Raw genomic sequence first — 22,704 nt, 5'->3', positions numbered from 1 at the left:
GGAAATGTCAATGCACGCCTTACAGAAAGGAAGGGTGGGAGTATGTACAGTATTTTGCCACCTCTTGCTGCGTTTTGCGATTTATAGAGATTGTTTCCGTACAGAACAGTTCATTCCCACAACACCAACCTCCTCACCCTCTGGTAAGGGATGAAGAAAGTGGGGGTCTTGGAGAAGAAAGAGTCTGATGGTCCCAAGGCTACACAGCGGGTTCGTGGTGGCTCCATGCCATGCACACAATGCTTCTCCCACCCCACCCAGGGGCGGCAGCAGAACCTCACGTCACCTCACCAAAGGGCAGTTGTGACATCTCGGCCTGCTGAGCAGGGGAGATCTGATAGTGCTTCCAACAGGCAGCATCGCATCGGTGTTCCCACCCACAAAACTAGATGGATGATCTTTCGCTAAGATCGGATATGCAGCGTGAAGCAAATCCAGTCCATGGAGCCAAAGCTTGACCATTTTGCATTTTGTCCTGACAACTGTGGGGAGGGGGGCAGCATATGCCATTAGTGAAATCAGGCACTTCTAGATTCACTGGGCTGCAGAATTGCTAATGCAAGGGACGCCTGGGTGGCTCAGTGGCTGAGCATCTGCCTTTGGCTCAGGTCGTGATCCCGGGGTCCTGGGATCGAGTCTGGCATCGGGCTCCCCACAGGGAGCCTGCTTCTCCCTCTGTCTATGTCTCTGCCTCTTTCTCTGTGTCTCTCATGAACAAATAAATAAAAGCTTTTTAAAAATTGCTAATGTTGGATGGATTCAAAAAGTCATGTTGGGAACACAGAGGCTCCTGCCAGTTGCCCAGACATCACAGAAGGATGTCTTCAAGTCACAGAGGCCCTTCCCCTGACTTTGGCCATCTGACTTTTGGGTAAAACATAAACGCTCTGTATCTTGTTTCACGGGGCTGCTGACATCCTAAGTGTGCTAAATGAATAATACAAAAATAGTTTATGTATAGCTGTGTAATAATAGGTAATAAGCACCCCAAATGAATCCTTCTTTCTCCGGGAAAGAGCGGATGCTGAATGTAAAGGAAGGGTGAGTCTCCACTGGGGCATGCCCCCATCTCTGCCTGGAAGGGACCAAAGAAGCAGAAGAAACCGGATGCTCCAGCTCTAACTTTCAAATTGAGACTGCAAAATAGATAGACAAAAAGATCTCAGTATGCTCATCCATCTCATTTTAAATTGAAACCTTCCCCCCAGTGTTGGCTGCCAGGTACACCCCAAGAATTTATATGGAAGAATGCAACCTGTAGAGAAAGATGCCTGTTTACAGATGTGAAGTGCCATCCGTCCATCAGTGTGAGGGTATCTATTAACACAGAGGCGCTGCTGTGGAGATCTACCTCTTTATCCTGAGTGGAGGAAGTTCTCTTTCCAGGATGCTCCGACCACCACATCATGGACCACCTGCATCTGTTACTATGAACAGGCCACATTCATCCACCAGCCAACCCTCCACATGGGCACTAGGATCAGTGTTCCTTTTTTTTTTTAATTATTTATTTATTCGTGAGAGACACACACACACAAGAGTGGCAGAGACACAGGCAGAGGGAGAAGCCGGCTCCCCAGAGGGAGCCCGATGCGGGACTCAATCCTGGATCCCAGGATCATGACCTGAGCCAAAGGCAGTGGGTGCCCAACCGCTGAGCCACCCAGGCATCCCAGGATCAGTGTTTCTCAAGCAATCTGTGGGGAGGAACCTGTTTTGCTTTCAATTTTTTTTTTAAGATTTTATTTTTAAGTCAGATCTACACCCAACATGGGACTCAAACCCACAACCCTGAGGATCAAGTTGCTCTACAGACTGAGCCAGCCAGGCACTCCTGAAATTTTTTTAAGGTTCCAATCCGCCGTGGTCTGATACTTTCACAGGCCACAACAGACATGAATTACTAGAATCTTTTTTAAAATATGGAGAGTAACATGAGCTGGCTAGGGAAACTGGAATCTTCACATGCTGGTGGGAATGTGTAATGATGGGGCCGCTACACACAACAGTTTGAAAGTTCCTCCAAAAGTTAAACACAGGATTACCATACGATCCAGAAGTTCTGCTGCTGGGTATGTACCGAGAAATGAACACAGGTCTCTAAACAAAGAACATGAAGATTCACAGCACAGCTATTCACAACAGCCAGTAAGCGGGACAAACAACCACATGTCCATCAGCTGAAGATCAGGAAAGCAAGATGCGGTTTATCCATACAATGGAATCTTATCAGGCCATAAAAAGGAGTTAAGTACTAATACGTGCCACACACATGGAGGAACCGTGAAAATGTTATGCTGAGTGAAAGAATCCAGTCGCCAAAGGCTGCATTTTCTAGGATTCCTTTTACACGAAACATCCAGAATAGGCAAGTCCATTAAGACCAAGCAAATCAGTGGTTGCCAGGGGTTGGCGGAAGGCAGAGTAGGGAACGGCCACTTAGGGGATGCGTGGTTTCCTTCTGGGGTGACAGAAATGCCTTCAAACTAGATAAAGGTCACGGCTGCCCAACACTCCAAGGGTCCTACCCACGTGCCACTTCATCGTATACTTCAAAACGGTTAACGGTTAACAGTTAATTTTATGACAGGTGGATTTTTACCTTAATAGAAAGACGAATTCCTAGGAAGATCAAAGAAGAAAAATTCAAGCCCCAATTTTCAAATGAGATCCAACAGACATAAAATCGCCGTGTCCAACTGTTAAGAGTTTTTCTTTTCTCTTAGTTTCCTTACTTACCTCCTCTGGGACCAGTCATGGAGCCCCCGCAGGCCCCCACCCTGGGGCCCGCTGCCTGGATCCCATCGGAGTCTGGCTTATTCAGCACCACACACGGCCTGCAGCAGCAAACTTTCCCTCCTGTCAGCACCCAAAACTGCGGTGTCTTCCCTGCAGCTGCTGCCCCATTGCACGACCCCCCTGACCAAAGTCCCTGAAGAACTGTCTGTGCCTGGGCCCCCATCTTCTCTCCCATGCACTCCTGAATGTAGTCAGTCTGTCGCTCCTGCCTCCCCACCCAACTGGCCACCTGACCAGTCAGATCCTCTATCATTTCTACCTTTACAACAGCCAATGTCAATTCTAGTCCTCACCTCATTTGACCCTTGAGCTTAGTTGGCTCTGTTCATGGAAATGTTTTCTCTGCTTGTTTCCAAGACAGTATGCCCAGTTAGTTGTCCTCCTGCCCCCCGGGCGGCTCATCACTTTCTCCTTTGCTGGTCCGCCTCATTTGGAACACTCCTCCAGACCCTGCTGGGCCCTGGGGCTCAGCCTTGGGTCCTTCCTTCTGCTCCATCTACACTCACTTCTCTAGCAGCAATCACCAGATTGTCTTCAAGTGACATCTACACCCTGGACTCTTGAGCTTTTATTTCCAGCAAGGATATCGCCTCTCAACTTGAGCCTTCATACAGCTAATTCCTACTCAACAATCTGCCTCGATGACTCATGAAACATCTCAAACTTCATGCTCAAAATTAAACTCCTAATTCCCACAAACCTGCTTTTCCCCCATGGTCTTTCTTTACCTCAATAAACAGAAATTCCAATTTTCTACTTGGTCAGGTCAAAAGTTACACAGTCATCCTTTGCTTCTCCTTCTCTGGTGCATCCCAAACAAATCCATCAACAGATCATGTTGGTTCTATCTTAAAACAGACCTAGAATTAGGGACGCTTGAGGGGCTCAGTGGTTGAGAATCTGCCTTCAGCTCAGGCAATGATCCCAGGGTCTTGGGATTGAGTCCTGCATCGGGCTCCCCACAGGGAGCCTGCTTCTCCCTCTATGTCTGTGTCTCTCATGAATAAATAAATAAAATCTTTAAAAAAAAAATCTAGAATTAAACTGCTTGTTATCACCGCCACACTCCTACCCTGGCTAGGTCACTGCCACCGTTTGCAATGATTACTGCAATGCCTCTTGCTGGACTCCCTGCTCCCAGCCTGCATTCCCACAGTCTGTTTTTAAACAGTAGCCAGAGTGATCTTCCAAAACCACAAGACAGACACGTCTCCCATGTTGCCCCTTTGCCAGAAACCCTGCAAAGGCTTCCATCTCACTGGACATAAAAGCCAAAGTGCTTGCAGTGGCTTACAAAGTCCATACATAGCCAGGCCTCACCCTCTCTCTGATCCACCTCCTCACACTTTTCAGGATATGGAAGGGGGGAAGAAATGCCTCCTAGCCCTTTTACCAAGAAAAAATCAGAGAGTGGCAACACAGCAAAAGGAAAACTTTCCCTGCAATCTCCCGCCACATTCTCTTTGCATGCTACAATCTTCAGCAAAAACAGTGGAAAACTTTGAACTGGGACTCCTTTCTCTAAATGGTAAAGAGAGGTTAAACTTCTCTTTAAAGAAACTGAGGAAAAACTGATTTAACAGACAAACATTGGGATGCCTGGGCAGCTCAGTGGTTGAGCATCTATCTTGGGCTCAGATAGTGATCCTGGGGTCCTGGGATCGAGTCCCCCATCAGGCTTCCTGAAGGGAGCCTGCTTCTCCCTCTCCATGTGTTGTGTCTCTGCCTCTCTCTCTCTCATGAATAAATAAATAAAATCTTTAAAAAAATAATGGACAAACATATAATTTAAAGAAACATTAAATCTACTGAAAAACAGTGTTTTTCAAGTTATTTACAAGTCCCCACTTAGATCTTCCAATCAGAACTTATTCATTAATCGCTTCTTGGACTTTTGGCTAAGATCAAATGCAGAACTTACTCATTAACATAACCAGCCAGAAGATCTCATTCCTGATGAAAGTGATAAATGCAACTGGTTGCTGGCCAGCCTTTGCCACCTTGTCACAAATGAAGGCACTGCTGTCCCTACCCGCACCCACCACACCCTACCACGAGCCCCAGCCCCACACAGCAGAAGAACCTAGACTACACAAGTGTCTGCTCGTGTCAATGCTGATGATAAAACGGAGGATCCGATGCTCAGAGAGACGACACCTGGGGTGTCTCTGTTGACCTTCAAATACAGTTCCCACTTCCTACTTCCCGCTTGCTCTGTAAACATCCCATGCAGCTTAGAAGCCCCAAATACCATGCATTTGGAAGTCATAAAGCCACATTTCCTTTAAAAATTAGCTGAGATTGGGATTTTCTATGAGTGCATATTCTCCTTCTCTGTGGCAAATCTAAAGTAGGTAATAGAGAGTTTCACGGCTCTTCCTACCAAACTGCCTCATGTGTGAAGCTTGACCCTCCTCGTCAGTTAGCAGTGAGGGAGAACGGTAAGCCTGAGGCCTCCTCACGCTTGCAAACACACATAGGACCAGCAAAGGTACAAGAAATCCTCACTGGTATTCACCCCACCTTTCCCAATGAGCTCTGGTGCAGCCAGTCCCTTCCGTCCTGGACTGTAACCTCTTTCCTTCTGAGCATTTTTTCCCTCTTCTGCCATAAATTCAAATGCCTCCTGCTCCTCTTCATATCTATCCCTCTCTGCTCTAATAAATTTCCTCTTATCTTTTTAGCTTACTGCCTTGTTCTGAATTTACACCTTTCTCTCAAGAAAGCGAGTGCTTCTGGAAATATGCCATTATTCCTGGAGCAAGAAGCTCAGGCTATCTCTTCCTCAAAGTAGGTTTCGCTCCCCATTTTCTGTATGAACAAATGTCTCCTCAACTGCTTCATCGCTAAATTCTGCACTGAAGCCAACAGACAGTGAGTTAGGATCCTGACACTGTAGGCTGGTGTTTCTTTACAGAGTAGCAAGCTCACTTAAAAAATATACCTCATTCATTCATTCATACGCTCAACCAATAAATAAAAATAAAAGGCATCGTAGCAGGTCAAAAGGTATATAAGATGTGTTCTCTGTCCTTAAAGAGATTAAAATCCAGATAAATACATGTAATCAAAGACAGTATGAAAGAAAGACCATATGGGCATACACTCTACAGTATGAATATTTATAACAGAGATGTGCCTGCTTGTCCACTCCTGACAAAGAATCGTCATTAATAAAAGTCAAAGTGCAATCCATAATGTGTATTTCAGTGCCTCGATAGTTCAAACTGATCGGTTCCCTTGTCTTCTCTCTTCTGCATTAATGAAATCCTGTACTTTATTTCAGTATGGCAAATAAACTCTAACTTGTTCAGCACTTTTAGACTTCCTTGTTCTGAATTTGTAAAGCAAAGCGTGGTTCTGAATCTCGTTCTCTAAACACTTGCTTTACAAAAAGCAAGCTCTCTGTAGAGAGTAAAGTTATTTAGAGAACAAACCTCTCTTTTTATTTAGTGGAGGATACAGTCCGATAGTTGGTTTACTACCAAGTCACACACTGTAGCCCTGATTTCTGCCGACTGCTTTGACTGTATATGCTTCTCACTTCCCTGGATCAAAAGATAAAAGTTTAATTATAAAGAACTTAAAAACATGCCATGGAAACACAGCAGCCATAAAAGACTTCCCCATCATCGCAGCGTATATAAATGCTGGAGAGAAGGTTAAAATTAAAGTTGAGGAACTGTGTATTTCAAAGTGCTTTGGTTCATTAAACAGTCATTTTTTATTTTAAAGCCATTATATCAGAGTTATTTGCATTGCTACTGCACAAACTCTGAGATCTATTGTATTCAAAAATGTTTTATTATTTTGTTTCCTCCCCCAAAAGATGAATATGCCTTCAATTTTAAGATGGAAAAGTTTCAGAAGACAAGTTTTCAATACACAGAAATTCACTTCACCAAAAATAACAGGATTTGAGCCACATTTTCCTTTGAATTTGTATTTCTTATTGATCATCCTGAAAATACAGTGTGTGGCTTCTGATGGGAGTCCCTCATTTTATTTTTGTCACTCCAGGTACCCAGAAAAAAAATAGTGGTATTAAGAATTGAGAAAAGCAAAGCATTCCATAATGAAATACTGTAAAGAATACTCACAAGGGAGTCACGCAGCAATCTCCCAAGAGCTCCTGACCTGCAAGGCCTCAGAGAGATCTTGGGAGACCCAGTGGCTGGCTACTCATCCTCCCTCCACCCCAACCCAGGCTGTGCACCCGGACACCTACCACTGGCTTTGGCTTCAGAGTAAGAGGGGCCATCCTCGAAAGTGAAGATTTGGGACACGCTCTGGCCCAGATAGGAGGGAGGTGGGTAGTACGAATGCATCCGGTACTGGGAACTCACTGCATGGCGGTTCTCTGAGTTTTTCATCTGCTTGAGAAAAAACAAAAAAAAAAAAACCAAAAAACAAGGAATACACTGAGTTCAAAACTGCACTGTACAATGATTACAAGAACTGCTGGGTTCCTATTGATGTTGGAAGTATCTGTAACCATGAATGTGCACACATCCTCCAGCACAATGACCCTAGAAATGCTAACTGTGCATCCTAAAGGTGCCTTTTATACCTTGGGGTCCCTACTAGAGCCCCCCTGATGCCTGATTTGGTCACATGATACTTAGTTAACAAGCACCAAGGAAAAGAGAGCAATAGAGTGGGGATGGCACAGCCTAGGAGCCCACACATCACCATAACACTGTCTACAGTTATATAGCCATAAGCAAGTTATTTACTTTCTCACTTTCCCTCATGTGTAAAGCAGGTGGCTTACCTTGGTTACCTCAGTGTTCATATAAAGAGAATATTTTTTAAAAGACAACACGCAAAACACATGTAAGAGTAAGCTGTTGTCATTAGTGCATGGACGTGCCCGATACGGTCCTCGACGTCTGTTCCCACCCCCCTTCCCTGCTCTCACTGTAGCAAAGAAACCCAAGTCTGAGATCTTGACTTCCCAGACCCTCCTGTCACCAGGGTCCTGGAGGTGACATGGACTCTGCAAACAGGACACGCAGGGAGGCATAGAAGGTAGACTTAGCAGTCGTGTGTCAGACTCTGCCTCTGGGACAACAGGGCAGCTTTTATGCAAAGCGCAGCAAGGCCCCACTGCTTCCTGACCTGTCATTCAAAGCTAAGGCGATGTGACCTGAACACTTAGAAGGGCACCCACCCACATTTCCACAAATATGTCAAATATGTTCTGTTTCCTGCATGGCCCCTGGAGCAGACACTGGGCATTGCAAGAACAGTCAGACGTCAATTATGCTGCATTTAAAAAAGTAGTACCATCTAAATTTAAGGTACTTAAAAAGTCACTTTAAGGGAATGTTTGAGAAGAATCAGGTCTGTCCAAGAATTAAAGAGTACTTTTAAAATCATGTTTTTTGGGACACCTGGGTGGCTCAGCAGTTCAGTGTCTGCCTTCGGCTCAGGGCGTGATCTCAGGTCTGGGGATCAAGTCTCACATCAGGCTTCCTGCAAGGAGCCTGCTTCTCTCTCTGCCTATGTCTCTGCCTCTCTCTCGCGTGAATGACTAAATAAATCTTAAAAAAAAAAAAAAAAAAAAAAGTCATGTTTTTCAATCAAATAATGCTACTTAAGAAAATCGTACTAACGTGGCAGAGGCTGGCAGGGTAAATTCATGTACTGGGCTTCCTCAAGATTATCTCTGAACATTAAATTTTGGACACTTTTCTAATCACGGCAGGCCTGTGTGTACTCTGAATATCTGGCATTGCTTGGTGTAAAGACCTGAGCCCCTGACTTCTGTGTGGAAGCTCAAGACACTCATTTTGGATGCTCCAAGTGCTCCACAGCACAAATGAATGCTCTGGGGGCCCCTGGGTGGCTCAGTGGTTGAGTATCTGCCTTTGGCTCAGGGTGTGATCCTGGGGTCCTGGGATCGAGTACCACATTGGGCTCCCTGCAGGGAGCCTGCTTCTCCCTCTGCCTGTGTCTCTGCCTCTCTTCTCTGTGTCTCTCATGAATAAATAAAATCTTAAAAAACAAATGAATGCTCTGATGGGTGGATTACTTCTTGGAGAGGCAAAGAAGACTATTCCAGTTGATTATTTTCTCTCACTTGAAGTTTATCTGGCAAGTTCCCTTTATCCTGCCTACTTTGTTTCTCTAAAGCATATGAAATGGTATCTCTTCTAGCTCAATCACACAATTTATCTACCATCACATAAATCCTTACAAAATAAGAGGTCGAACAAGCTGTACTTGGAAATAGCCAAAGGGGAAACACTGGCTGCCTCTTAATGAGTGAGCCCAGGGTAGGAGAGCCATTAAGGGGCCGTGAAATCATTTAAGAGGGCAGTGACAATCTGTGGTCACTTAACTACACAGGGCCTTGTGATCAGTTAGACCAGGACATTGCAAGGCTCTCTTCATGTGTATGCAAATGGCCTGACGCTAAGCAGATTCCGATTCAGTAAGTCTTCAGTGGGGCCTCAGTCTGGTACACTCACTCCCCGGAGATGCTGATTCTGCTGGTTCAAAACCCTCATGCTGGTGACAAGGGACAAGAGTAAATGATCCTTCCTCTAACTACTTCACACCTTGAAGGTCCATGACCAAAAAAAGGACTTTCTAAAAAACTCTGTTAACCCATTTTTTATGACCGCCAACTTTCCACCTACCTGAGGGAAGGATGGAGATGATATGAACAGCATTATAATTTTTCACCATTTTTGTTTTTATACATGAGATTCCTCAGAGCTAAAAGGCGTTTTCTCAGGGCTTTGCCGCCATCTAGAATTTCAGCAGTGGAAATAACCAAACTCCACCTCTCTTCAAATCAAAGAGCCATTTCTGGGCAGCCCTGGTGGCTCAGTGGTTTAGTGCCGCCTTCACCCCAGGGCCTGATCCTGGAGACCCGGGATCAAGTCCCACATCAGGCTACCTGCATGGAGCCTGCTTCTACGTCTGTCTATGTCTCTGCCTCTCTCTCTCGCTCTCTCTCTCTCTCATCTCTCGTGAATAAATAAAATCTTTAAAAAAAAAAAAAAGAGCCATTTCTGCCCTCCAGACTCCCCTCAAGTCAATTACACAGTCAGGTAATGCACTCTGAGCGAGAGCCAGGTGTCCCCTTTAACGCACGAAGTCCCACGACACAAATGACAGGGCCTCCCCACTACCCACTCTAAGTGCTGAGCTGGTTTCATCTCCTTCTGGTTTGACAACATCTGCAAGTCAGTTCTTCAAGAAAAATGCTTTTCAATATTCCCACTGTACAAGAAACTGGTGGTAGGATTAGAGCCTGGCAAGCTCTGCAAAATGCTAGTTGTTTTTTTTTTTTCTTCTACTCTGAATTTGTATAAAGCCTCTTTTTAAATGTTGAAAAATGTTCACTGTGAGTCTAGAGCAAGATCAGCAAACTTTTTTGGCAAGTGGCCCAAGAGGAGAGATTTTAGGCTTTGCAACCCACAGGGTCTCTAGATAATCGGGAAATGAATGGGCATGGCTGTGTTCCAATAAAACTTTATTTATTGGAAAAAGGTACACAGCCTTCATTCCCACTGGAGGACGGGGAGGAGACCAGACCACGTAGCCTGTGGCTTCACCACTAGAGTGTCTGATTTCAGTGCTCTGGGAGGTGGCCTGGCCCGGGGCTGCTTCAAAGTCCCCCAGGTAATTCTAAAGTGACGTCAAGATTGAGAACCAGTGTCCCAGATGTACTGAAAATTTCCCATACCCGAAATAAGCATGAAACCACAACATCCCCAGTATTAACTAAAAAATTCAAAAGGTTAAGTCTGACAGGCTGGTCAAAGGCTGCCAATCTCAAGTTGTATGGTATTAGAAAAGAGATTCAAACAAACTGCAGAGTTTCTATTTTAACTAAAGCTTACCAAAAAATTAACACAATTTCAAACCCATGCATGTTAATTTTTCCCTTTAATTTCTCTTAGGTTTCTAAAATGCATCAGATAGCATGGATTATTTGGAAATAAGAATTGAGATATTGGGGCAACTGGGTGGCAGTGGTTGGGCATCTGCCTTTGGCTCAGGTCATGATCCGGGGTCCTGGGATCGAGTCCTACACTGGACTCCCTGCAGGGAGCCTGCTTCTCCCTGTGCCTGTATCTCTCATGAATAAATAAAATCTTCATTTAAAAAAAGGGCTTCAAGGAAAAGAAGAAGGTAAAAAGGGTCAGACTCCATTTGAGGTTATTAAAATATGAATTTGCAGAAGCCATTTATCCCATCAGCCACATCCAACTTGAAGAATAACCTACAAATAACCATCCATGTGTTCACCTGCATGTAAGGACGGTTCTATGTATAGATGACTTCTGAACAACACAAGTTAGGGGCGTCAACCTCTCTAGGCAGTCGGAAATCCAAACATAACTTCTAACTCTCCTAAGATAAAACTACTAAATAACCTACTGTCGACCAGAAGCGTGACTGATAACATAAGTAGTAAATTAACACATATAAACAGGTTTCTTAGAATGAAGGAAGCTGGGGCGAGGGGGAAGAGCTATTAAGAAAATATAAGGAAAGGAAGGCACATTTACAGGACTGTACTGTATTTATCAGAAAAAATTTCACATAGAAGTAGACTCCTGCAGTTCAAACCCATGCTGTCCAAGGGTTGACTTGAGTATTTCTTTTTTTTTTTTTTAAGATTTTATTTATTTATTCATGAGACACACAGAAAGAGGCAGAGACATAGGCAGAGGGAGAAGAAGGTTCCCTGCAGGGAGCTCAATCCCAGGACCCCAGGATCATGCCCTGAGCCGAAGGGAGACGCTCAACCACTGAGCCACCCAGGTGCCCCCAACCCGAGTATTTCTAAATGAGTGTGTCATCTGAGACATGAAGCTAAAATCAAAATTGTGATTCGTCCAGAAAAACGTGTGGCAAAATGTGATTTCAAACTCTAGATCCCTTCTAGTTCCCTTCCAACTGAAAAACAAACAAACAAACAAAAACAACACCACAGTCCTGGCTGCTTGTGCACAGAAAACTGGGCACAAGCCTTACTTTGATCCAGTAATACTCAACTGGGGGCCATCTGTCCCCCCGGGGAACACGTGGCGACCTCGGCAGACACTCATGATGGCCTCAGCTGGCAGCCAGGAGGAGGAGGATGCGGGCCTCTACTGAGGAGAGGTCAGAGGCCAACCATGCACAGGACAGCCCCACACAGCAACAACTACCCGGCCCGGCATCTCAAGGGTACCCAGGTTGAGAAAATTTGTGTTAAACTAATCCAATCCCTGCCTGTGCTCAGCCAAAACAGCAAAGTTCTCCTGAGGAACAGAAGTTGTACACAAATTAGAGGCAGCATTTGATTCTGCTAAAAGGATGTAATTTTTTTCCTTTATGCAGGGCTGCCTTGTTTCTTCTCAAGATTTTACGTTTTTGTCCCTTTAAATTAAACAAACAAACCAAGTAAAACCTAAAAACCCAGTATTCCAGTGAATTATGACTCCCATTATTATTAGCATGTGGTAGCTGGCAAGCAAGAGGCATGTTTTATAATCTTATTACCCACCTCAAGTCTCTGAACCAGAGTGTGACCTACAGATAGGAGCTGGGCTGGTGGGGAATGTGCATGGTGTTAGTATTAACCCCAGAGGAAAACCTAAGAGCTTTGGGTTTGATTTTATTAAACCGTTGAGGACATACAGCACCGTAAATCTGAACCACAGGTTTCCTTTTTATATACCTTAGTCACTCTTTTTTATAGTTACAATAAAATCCCAACAAAACATAAAAATGTTAGACCCTACTTCCTTTAAAAAAAAAAAAATTCCTAAATACCATTCCCTGGTTGTTTGGAAGCACTTCAGCCAGGAGGAGTGTGGTCTTGCCCTGAACTGCACGCTCCATCCAGGTGACAGCTGAGAGAGGTCCGTGAAGACCAGACCTCGGGGTCTAGTTGTCCACTGAGCCTGGCTCAGCTGCAAAGGAGGGCTGGCCATGAAAGAGAACAGACTTCTCAAGAACCATACAGGATAAAATGCCTAAGTACAAACCCTAATATTTAAAAAATAGTGAGAAGATGCCCTTGGCAGTGACTCTTGACTTACAGGCTATTAAGTTGCAAAAGCCACATTTGTGATGAACCTTTGATCTTATGAACAGAAATGTTTTTATGGAAAGGTTTATTGCAGGTCTCCTGGTGACACGAAGAGTCACTGGGGGCTGAATTTTGCCCTGATTTTGCCCTGATTAAAGGACTTCTTTAGTTTTAATAGGAAGCTTCTTTTCTTTAACATTTTATTTGAGAGAGAGAGAGAATGAGAGAGAGAGAGAGAGAGAGAGAGAGACATCAGAAGCAGGAGGAGCGGCAGGCAGAGGGAGAAGGAGAAGCAGACTCCCCGCTGAACAGGGAGCCCAATGTGGGGCTTGATCCCAGGACCCTGAGATCATGACCTGAGCTGAAGGCAGATGCTTCACTGACTGAGCCACCCAGGCACCCCTAGAAGCTTCTTTCATACCATCCGGATGGGATGCTTCTTCCCATGCTCACCTAATCACACTCTGTGAGCCCTCCTAGTCCGGAGACCTTACCTGTGCAGGTGTTTCACCCAAAGGGCAAGTGCCCATTCACCTCCTGAAATACACACCTCATTATCCTCTGGGATGCCACACAGCAGAGTTGGAAATAATTATTTCTAATATACAAGCTAAAAATTGCTATTATGCACACATTTCAGAGATTACTGAAACATTAACATGGCAAACGCGGACTCTTGCGACACAGCAGATTCCTACAGCAACAACCCATCCCTCCCCTCCTCCTCCCTCTGGTCCTCTGATGCTCAGTTTCTCTCACCTAGCTTCCTTAACTTCCTCCGCTCTGCTCACCTTGGTTTCTCTAGGTTCATTTAATGGAATGCCCTCCATGCCCCTTCCCTACAGGAGGGAGACAAGGGGACAGCAGGTAGAGACTAGCTTTGTGCCAACCCAGGCCCTTGTAAGAGATTCCCCCGGAAGCCTGGCGGTGGGGGGGGGGACTTCTCCAGTGAACCATGGGGGGAAAGGCTAGGTCTGAGGGTCAGCTGAAGAAGTGCTGCACGCCCCAAAATGGAAGGGAGGCTCCTCGGGGTGGAGGTGGGAGAGAAGGCGGGAGGAAGAGGATGGCCATGCAGTGTGGCAGAGAGGACAATCAGTTAAGGAATGATACCTCTAAGACACCTGAGGTTTTAGACCCTGGATTTAGCTGCAAAAAGTCTGTGACACACACAAAAGCAAAATAAAACTTGTTTGAGTGGGCCTTCTCAAACAGAATGGAAGGAAAGGACCTCAACGCCAGGTCTCAGTCAACACCAGAGTAGACACAAAACACGTGAAAACCAGCCAGGAGGGGCACCGTGGAAAAATAAGCAAGTTGTCTGCAAACACAGAATCATGACTTGAGAACATAAAGCCAGCCTCAACTCCCAGACATCCCAGGGAGGGCACACAAGGGTCCCGTCACTCTGGCATTCATTTTAAGTGGTGGACACCTCACAGGTATCAGGACGACAAGCGCACTTATCGATGGTCCGTTATGCTTGTCCTTTTTGGACAAACCAATTAAGATAGGAATATGTCCACATTAAGAAAAAAAATCAGGGACACCTGGGTGGCTCAGTGGTTGAGCGCTGAGTGGTTGAGCTCAGGGCATGATGCCAGGATCCTAGGATCAAGTCCCACATTGGGGTCCCCTCAGGGAGCCTGCTTCTCCCTCTGTATATGTATGTCTCTGCCTCTCTCTCTGTCTCGCATGAATAAATAAATATTTTTAAAAAAGAACCGTTGTATGAAATGTTTCATTTTGTGTAAACATTAACTGCATCACAACAAAACCTTTCTTATTCTGGGTCTCTGAAATGTTTGGAAGAGGGATGACTAGGTGGCTCAGCAGTTGAGTGTCTGCCTTTGGCTTAGGCTGTGATCCCAGATTCCCAGGTTCGAGTCCCACATGGGGCTCCTTGTATGGAGCTTGCTTCTCCTGCTGCCTGTGTCTCTGCCTCTTTCTCTGTGTCTCTCATGAACAAATAAAATCTTAAATAAAATAAAATGTTTGGAAAACATTGGCATATAAATCTAGTAAAAGGAAGCAAGGACCCTCAGAAACAGGTACACACAAGAAAAAGCCCAATTTTTAAAAAGGCTCCTTTTCCTGGAACCTGGAGTCAGGTACATGTCGGCAGGCGGGGGGGTGGGGGGCCCTCACAAGAAGAGAGAGGAGGGTCTGCCTACAGTCTCTGGCTGCAGCTAGCACAGCACCTCCCTCGTTTCCCAAACCACACAGCATCGATGATGCAGGATTATCTCTCTCCTGGTCAATGCCTCCGTCTGTATGGATTCACAAATCTCAAACACAAACCCTCACCTTCCACCTGAAGTCATACAGAGCTAGGCAGAAATGTAAGCATCATTTACAGGAAAGTCAGCAGAAAACACATCTTTGGTCAAGTGGCCGCTAGAAAAAGGCATAAAGAAGAGTCTGCATTTCTATAATTGGGCTAACTATCCAGACATAGGACTCCCCGTTTCCTCAAACGCATTAAGTCTCTAAAAGCCTGAAAATGCCTCCTGGGCAAGGCAGTGGGGGGTTGTAGTGGTGACATTCTTAAGGTAACTTTTTTTTTTTTGTATATTTTTTTATTGGAGTTTAATTTGCCAACATGGACATTCTTCAGAGAGTTGGAACAAATAATCTTAAGATTTGTGTGGAATCAGAAAAGACCCCGAATAGTCAGGGGAATCTTGAAAAAGAAAACCAGAGCCGGGGGCATCACAATGCCGGATTTTAAGGTAACTTTCTTGAGAAAATGTTGGTTCTCGATTGCAGGACGAATGGACTTTCAGAGGAAGAGAGTAAAAGAAAATTAAGTCCATTTATTGAGAGGTACTGGAGAGACCCGTGCTGTGTTCTCATGGAGTCCTCATAGCGTAATCATCATTAACATAAGAAGAACTGCTCCGAGGGATCGAATAATTCGCTTCCACTCATAAAGGGATTAAGCAGAGAAGCAGAATCCAAACAAAGCAAGTAGGCTTTGGAAGCTTCTCTAGGAAACCTCCCCGCCTTTCCCATTTTAAATTAAGATGTCTGCTGATTATAAAGACCTCCTTGCTGCCTTTGGCTTTTACCAGTCCTTTGAGTTTTCACTGCTTCAAGATCAAATAAGAAACTTCTTTGGGGCGGTGTGGCGGGGGGTGCAGTCTGAAAATAAGCCTGTAAACCATGCATTTGGGAACTTTGGTTTTAGGACCAGAAGCCTTAGAGGCATCCATATCTGTTTCTATCTTGATGGACAAACTTAATTAACCTTTGCTACTCTGTTCCAACCTACTCTTTTAGACAAAACTAGTGACCCACAAACAATATGTTACCATCAGAATCTCAACGGCTGTGACATCAAGAGATATAGCCCTATCAGCAGTATCGGGAAATAAGCCACTTGGATTAGCCGCTCTAAGAAATATGGATTATATTCATGTCACACATGAGCTGTCAGAAACATTAGGATACTTTTAGCATAAATCAGCAGTGTGAAGGGTGTCTTATGAGTGCTGAACATGACAGACTGCTCCGAGGGCAAGGTGAGGGACTGTCTGGGGCCAGCTTCTCAGTGTGAGCACACACTTCACCTGAGCTCATCGTAAAAACTCCAATGCAGGCTGCTGAGGGTGATGAGTACGCCCACCTCACGCTGGCTTAGTGGCATGGAAAGGCCACTCCAAAACTATGATGCACAGCCCACTTCTAGGTAACCAAAATAACATAGAAATGACCCAAAAACTGCTTTCTGAAAGTACACAGAAGAGGGGCATAGGATAGGGGACAGGATGGGAAGCCACAGAACCATGCTTAAGGACCAGAGGCTCAGCAATTTAAATTCGGTTAATCCTATGAAAGACATAGGTGTTTCTACTTTCTCTAACACATCAAATCTCAGAAAATACTAAATAAGGTACGTGACGTCCTCTAAGATCTGATGAGACATGTCATAAGATACAAAAAAAAAAAATAGGGCAGTGTGGGGGTCTCGGATGCTTAAGTGTCTGCCTTCAGCTCAGGTCATGATCCGGGGGGTCTTGGGATTGACCCCCGAGTCAGGACCCCTGCTCACTGGGGAGCCTCCTTCTCTCTCTCCCTCTGCCTGCTGCTCCCCAGGCTTGTGCTTTCTCTTTCTGTCAAATAAATAAAATCTTAAAAAAAAAAAAATCCTGTGGCACCCTTCAAGGCTTCTTGCAAGGAAAAACAAGAACACGTGCTGCCCTACTAGAAAGGTGGAGTCAGGTAAACCCTGCAGTCAGAGTCCTGCTAAGTCCCTGCAGTCCCGCTGCAGTCAGGCAAACTCTGGCTCAACACCCGCTCTCAGCAGCTGTGTGACACTGGCAAGTTTTGTCATCTCCCGAAGTGTCCAGTTCCTCACCCAGAAAGGCCATGACAGTCCCTGAGGGCTGCGTGCAGGAGTCGAGCAGAACGGCAGGTTTGAAATGCTCAGACCATCAGGCTGATCAACACCCGTCCTGCTGCACGCCCAGTCCCTTCCTCCATGGGGCCTCCCTCTGTGGGCACACCAGTGGGATGGGGTGGTCCCACTCCGGGACCTCTCTTTTGGGGTGCCCTTTGGCTGGTATGCCAGGGATCTGCTAACAAAGAAGGAGACACACAAACCTTCACATTCCATACATATTTTAAGTTCATAGACTTTTTGCTTGGTATTTGAAAGAAAACTCCATTCTCTGAATTTTTTCCACTTTTCAAATCTTAAAAATTTGAAAACCCAACTCCAGATCCTACCCTGCCACTATTACAGAGACACACACACACACACACATACACACACAGGGAGAGGAATGTGCCTTCATGTTTTTAGGGGCTCATACTATTACCCAAGGGGGAATTATTTCGTCTTCCTTCATCCTCCCAGGATTGGCTGATAAGAATGCCTAAATGCCAGAAAGAATGTTCATGAGAAGGAATTCGATGAAAAGATGTGAGAAACCAACTGAGGATGGTTTTGCCCCGGTTTCTCCATCCTCTTAGGAACCTGCTCCCTGGAGGCTGTCCACAGCCAGGGTTATGTCCTGGGTGCAGGCAGTAAAGGGGGCTACTCTCTGTAGAGAATGGCTTAAAAATAATAAAATTCATGCGAACGCCCGGATGGCTCAGTCAGTTAAGTGTCCGACTCTGGATTTCGGCACAGGTCATGATCTAAGGGTTGTGAAATCGAGCCCCATGAGCCCCGTATGAGGATCTGCGCTCAGCAGGGAGTCTGCTTGAGATTCTCTCTCCCTCTCCCCCTGTCCCGCCCCTGCCTGCAGGCTCTCTTGCTTTAAAATAAATACATAAAATCTTTAAAAAAAAAAAAAAGGTAATAAATCTCATTTAAGTCACTCTGCTTTGATTTGTCACCATCCAGTGGCAACTCTCAACAACAGCGGTGATGAGATCCTGGCCGCGCCCTGCCTTGCATCCAGCACACCAGGCTCATCCCCTCATAGGGACCACCTTCCCACAGGCACCAGAGCCCTCCCCAGGAGAGCTGCAGACTCCATCCCAGCAGCAATCAGAGAATCCATGTGTCCTTGGATTCTCCCGTCACCACTTCCCTGCGAGCTATACCTGGGATCCAGGTGGGGAGACAGGCAAGGCTAGCACAGTGCGGGGGAGAGAGTCAGTACTCAGTACATCAATAATAATGAATGTGTGAATGAATTTCTTACACATGCTCTGTAACACAGTGAAGATTTTTCCATAGTTTTTTTTGTTTTTTTTTTTAAGATTTTATTTCTGGGCAGCCTGGGTGGCTCAGCAGTTTAGTGCCGCCTTCAGCCCAGGGCCTGATCCTGGAGACCCAGGATCGAGTCCCACGTCGGGCTCCCTGCATGGAGCCTGCTTCTCCCTCTGCCTGTGTCTCTCATGAATGAATAAATAAATAAAATCTTTTTTTAAAAAAAAGAATTTATTTCTAAGTAATCTCTACAGCCAACGTGGAGCTCAAATTTACAACCTCGAAATCGAGTCACATGTTCTACCGACAGAACCAGCCAATCAGGTGCCCCAGAGATTTTTCATAACTTTTTTACCTTTCTCTCATATTCCTAATATATATATTTTAAAATAGGGCAAACCAGCCTCTGTTAAGCATTCCCTTGATTTTGGTCTTTATTCAATTAATGAGGGAGGGACACCTGGGTGGCTCAGGGGTTGAGTGTCTGCCTTTGACTCACGGCGTGATCTCAAGGTCCTGGGATCGAGTCCTGAATTGGGCTCCCCAGGGGGAGCCTGCTTTTCCCTCTGCCTCCATCTCTGCCTCTCTCTGTGTCTCATGAATAAATAAATAAAATCTAAAAATAAATAAATAAATTTAATGAAGAACACTTAGCTATAAAAAATGGGCTCCCAAAAAATTTGAGAATCACCCAGCCACGTACTTAAAAATACTGTCAAAAAGCAACTAATCTTGTATCACATTCACATCTGCTTAGGAAAAAAGGTAAACAAAAAGGGCAAACATAAACAGATAAGATTTTGGCCACCAGCCCAAGCAAATCAAATCTGAAAGCTTTCAAAAACTGTCATCTAATTATCTGGTTTATCAAGCAGATTACGGAATCCCCCGATGACTGTATTATTTATTAACCTGATGCTGCTGTGTCAGAGACCGGGTTATGTAACAATCTCACAACAGACTGATGATGCATTTTTTTTCTGCCTCCAATTGAATATGAAGCAGTCCCTGGGGTACACCAGCCCTTTGCAAGGTTTTCCAACTGATCTGTTTTCCAACAGATCACAGTGAACTTGTGTCCGAATGGAAATGAACCTGTAGGATGGTCCTGGGTGTCCCAGAGTCGCCCCAGGTTCCTAAGTACTGAGGTTATTATGCTCCACCTGAATTGCCTGGATGCTACTGGACAGCCCCAGCCAGGCTGAGGATGTCCAAGGTCTGGCCCCTGGCCCTAGATGTTTTCAGAGTCAACATCGCTGGCCCCAGGGCTAGGTTTCCAGAGGTCAGCTCTGCTTTCTCCTGTCATCCATACGTCTTGAATCAAAACAACCTGCAAAAAATGCCTGCTGTGTACCCTGCTGCAGTTAGGAGACATCCCTCACCCCACCTCTTGCCATCTGTCTGAAATGCCCACCACCTCCTGCAGCTTTGTCCCAGGCCCAGAGCCACTGGGCCCTACTGTCACCACAGCCACCAAATCCCACGAACACCTGCTCTGGCCATGGGCTCAGAAGTGTGCAAACCACCGAGCGTTCCTAATCTGTGAAATGACATAGCAATACCTTCAGGGAAGGACATAATAAACACCAGGCGATGCCTGCCATGACTATGTCTTGGCATCGTCTAAAACAAGACAAAACAGCAATTCCTCCCTGCAAAGGCTTGTTAGTAAGGTGGAAGTTGGGAGGCAGAGAGTGGGGACTGCACTCATTGGGGCTGCACAGCTTGGAGAGTCTCAGGAATCCTGCCACTGCTGCACCTTTGGGTCCCTGACCCATAGAAGCTTGCTCCCCGCAGGATTGAGATTATGTTGCAAAGGCCCCGGGACACTCGAGTTGTTCTTTCTCCTTAAAACAGAAGAACCAAAAGAGGCAGTAAGCCTCAGAAAGTGATAAATGTGGGACGCCTGGGTGGCTCAGGTTATGATCCCAGGCTCCTGGGATTGAGTCCTGCATCGGGCTCCCCCCAGGGAGCCAGCCTGCTTCTCCCTCTGCCTATGTCTCTCTGCCTCTCCCTCTTATGTCTCTTGTGAATAAATAAATAAAATCTTAGAAAACAAAAAGTGATAAATGGAGTCATCGAAGGAAGGGAAAGTTCACAATAGAAGCAACAAGGTCATAACCTTGGGAGAAGCCCCACACCTTCCTTTCACTGGCTCCAGACTTTCCCAGGTCTGTAGGGACTTGCATGCTTCCTTAAATAGAAGATTCCTGAGACTGGCCCTCTGACCTAGCCAAGTCCCAAACCCTCACTGAACCGGACAGCAGGGCCCATGTGCGGTGCACCGGAGGGAGTCTGACAAAATGCGGAGCCTTCACAGAACTACCATTTAAAAAAAAAAAAAAAAAAAAGGAAGAAAAAGACCATAGCACTTCACCTACAAAGAGTGAAGCTGAGCATTAAGTGGACACAATCACTAAAAAATCCAGGTGAAGACCCAGAGAACTTTGCTGTTGTCATGGTGACGCGATGACTGACAGAGGTTTCCAGACTCTCTGGACTGCAGACTAGTAAGACATACAAGAGAAAGAGATGGGGAGGGACAGCAGTAGTGTTGCCAACTGAGGGCATTTATACAAAAAGAAATCCTGCCACCTAATAGGATCATTTTAGTTTTGGGGTTTTTTTTTAAGATTTCATTTATTTATTCATGAGAGACACAGAGAGAGAGACAGAGACACAGGCAGAGGGCGAAGCAGGATCCCCCCGGGGAACCCAATGCAGGTACTGAATCTCAGGACCCTGGGATCACAACCTGAGCCAAAGGCAGATGCTCAACCACTGAGTCACCCAGGTTCCCCAAGATGCTTTTAGTTTTACAAAATGTTGGAAGGGCAAACTCTCAATAAAAACAATTAAAAAATTTTTTTTAAAGTAAGATCTACACCCAGTGTGGACTTGAAGTCATGACCTCAAGGATCAAGAGTTGTATGTTCTACTGGCTGAGCCAGCCAGGGGTCCCTAAAAACAGTTTTTTGACTTGAGTAATTGAGCTTTAAGAAACACTCACTTGTCCTTATTTTCTCCTTTCTCTGCAAAAACCAGCACGAGGATAGTGAACCACTATACACATTCCCAGTAAAATAAGATGACACCAACATCCATTGCTGGTATGGAAACTGAGTAACGCACTGAGAACATGTATGAGAACTGGAGGTATTTGCGGGGAAATGGCAGTACCACCATTTCTGTGTCTAACCTGGATATCCCAAAATAAGCAACTAGAAAATTACTAGAATTACAGAGTTTACAGAAGTGGTCAGATACAAAATAAATATACCACATCATAGCAATAGAACCTGACACTTTCCATCAACCTAAGCTTATGTCTAATGCCTCTTTAAGGAACCAAATAAAGATTGTTTAGCGCTAACAGCTCAAGGCAAACCCACATCTATTTTAATTACCTTTTCCTAAGGAAAGAAATCGCTTGAAATGCTTTAAATTGAATTTCTTCTCATAAACTCTTCTTGTGACTGCTGGCAAACTTTGTCAGTTTTTCTTTCTTGAGAAAAAAAACAGTGTCCTTCCATCAACAGATAGTGGCCAATAACCAGCTTGCTCTAAAAGGAGAAGCCTCAGGGGAACCCTGGGTGGCACAGCAGTTTGGCACCTGCCTTTGGCCCAGGGCGCGATCCTGGAGTCCCAGGATCGAGTCCCACATCAGGCTCCCGGCATGGAGCCTGCTTCTCCCTCCTCCTGTGTGTCTGCCTCTCCCTTTCTCTCTCTGTGACTATCATAAATAAATTTAAAAAAATAAAAATAAAAAAAAAATAAAAGGAGAAGCCTCAGCTAGCTTAACCAGCCAGGTGGAGACGGTTTGGAGGGAAAGGCCCGGAGATCACAGGACTGAAGAGAGAGCACCTGACCAAGGGTCGAGGGCCCAGGGCTGGGGCCTGGCTCTCCTATGACCAGCGGTGGTCCACAAATCACTCCAACTTTCTCAGCTACGTAAAAATGTATCTCAAGTCTGCTTCACCTTAAAAACTGAAGTGGATTTTGCATTCTGCTTCCTTTTCTCAGACATGGTGTTTTTTTAAATCTAGGAATATTTAAAAATACTATTAGGGATCCCTGGGTGGCTCAGTGGTTGAGCATCTGCCTTTGACTCAGGGTGTGATCTTGAGGTCCTGGGATCAAGTCCCGCATCGGGCTCACCAGGACCTACATCTGCTTCTCCCTCTGCCTACGTCTCCCTCTG

At 45.4% G+C, this 22,704-nt stretch overlaps 1 protein-coding gene across 5 annotated transcripts in view; it reads right to left on the bottom strand.

The window, feature by feature from the left end:
* DMRT1 (doublesex and mab-3 related transcription factor 1) overlaps positions 1-22,704 on the bottom strand; it is a 113,521-nt gene that overhangs the window by 38,856 nt on the left and 51,961 nt on the right. For 3 of the 5 annotated variants that reach the window (XM_049092425.1, XM_025423408.3, XM_025423405.3), the window contains exon 4: positions 7,028-7,175. The exons of 1 other annotated variant lie outside the window; for it this stretch is intronic. In XM_049092425.1, coding sequence (XP_048948382.1) covers positions 7,028-7,175 — 148 coding nt within the window. The remainder of the gene's footprint in view (positions 1-7,027; positions 7,176-22,704) is intronic. One more of the 5 variants, XM_025423407.3, reaches the window with a different exon arrangement.

The sequence above is a fragment of the Canis lupus genome, chromosome 1, assembly GCF_003254725.2.
Source record: "Canis lupus dingo isolate Sandy chromosome 1, ASM325472v2, whole genome shotgun sequence".
NCBI lineage: Eukaryota > Metazoa > Chordata > Mammalia > Carnivora > Canidae > Canis > Canis lupus.
This window is presented reverse-complemented; position numbering and strand designations above follow the sequence as displayed.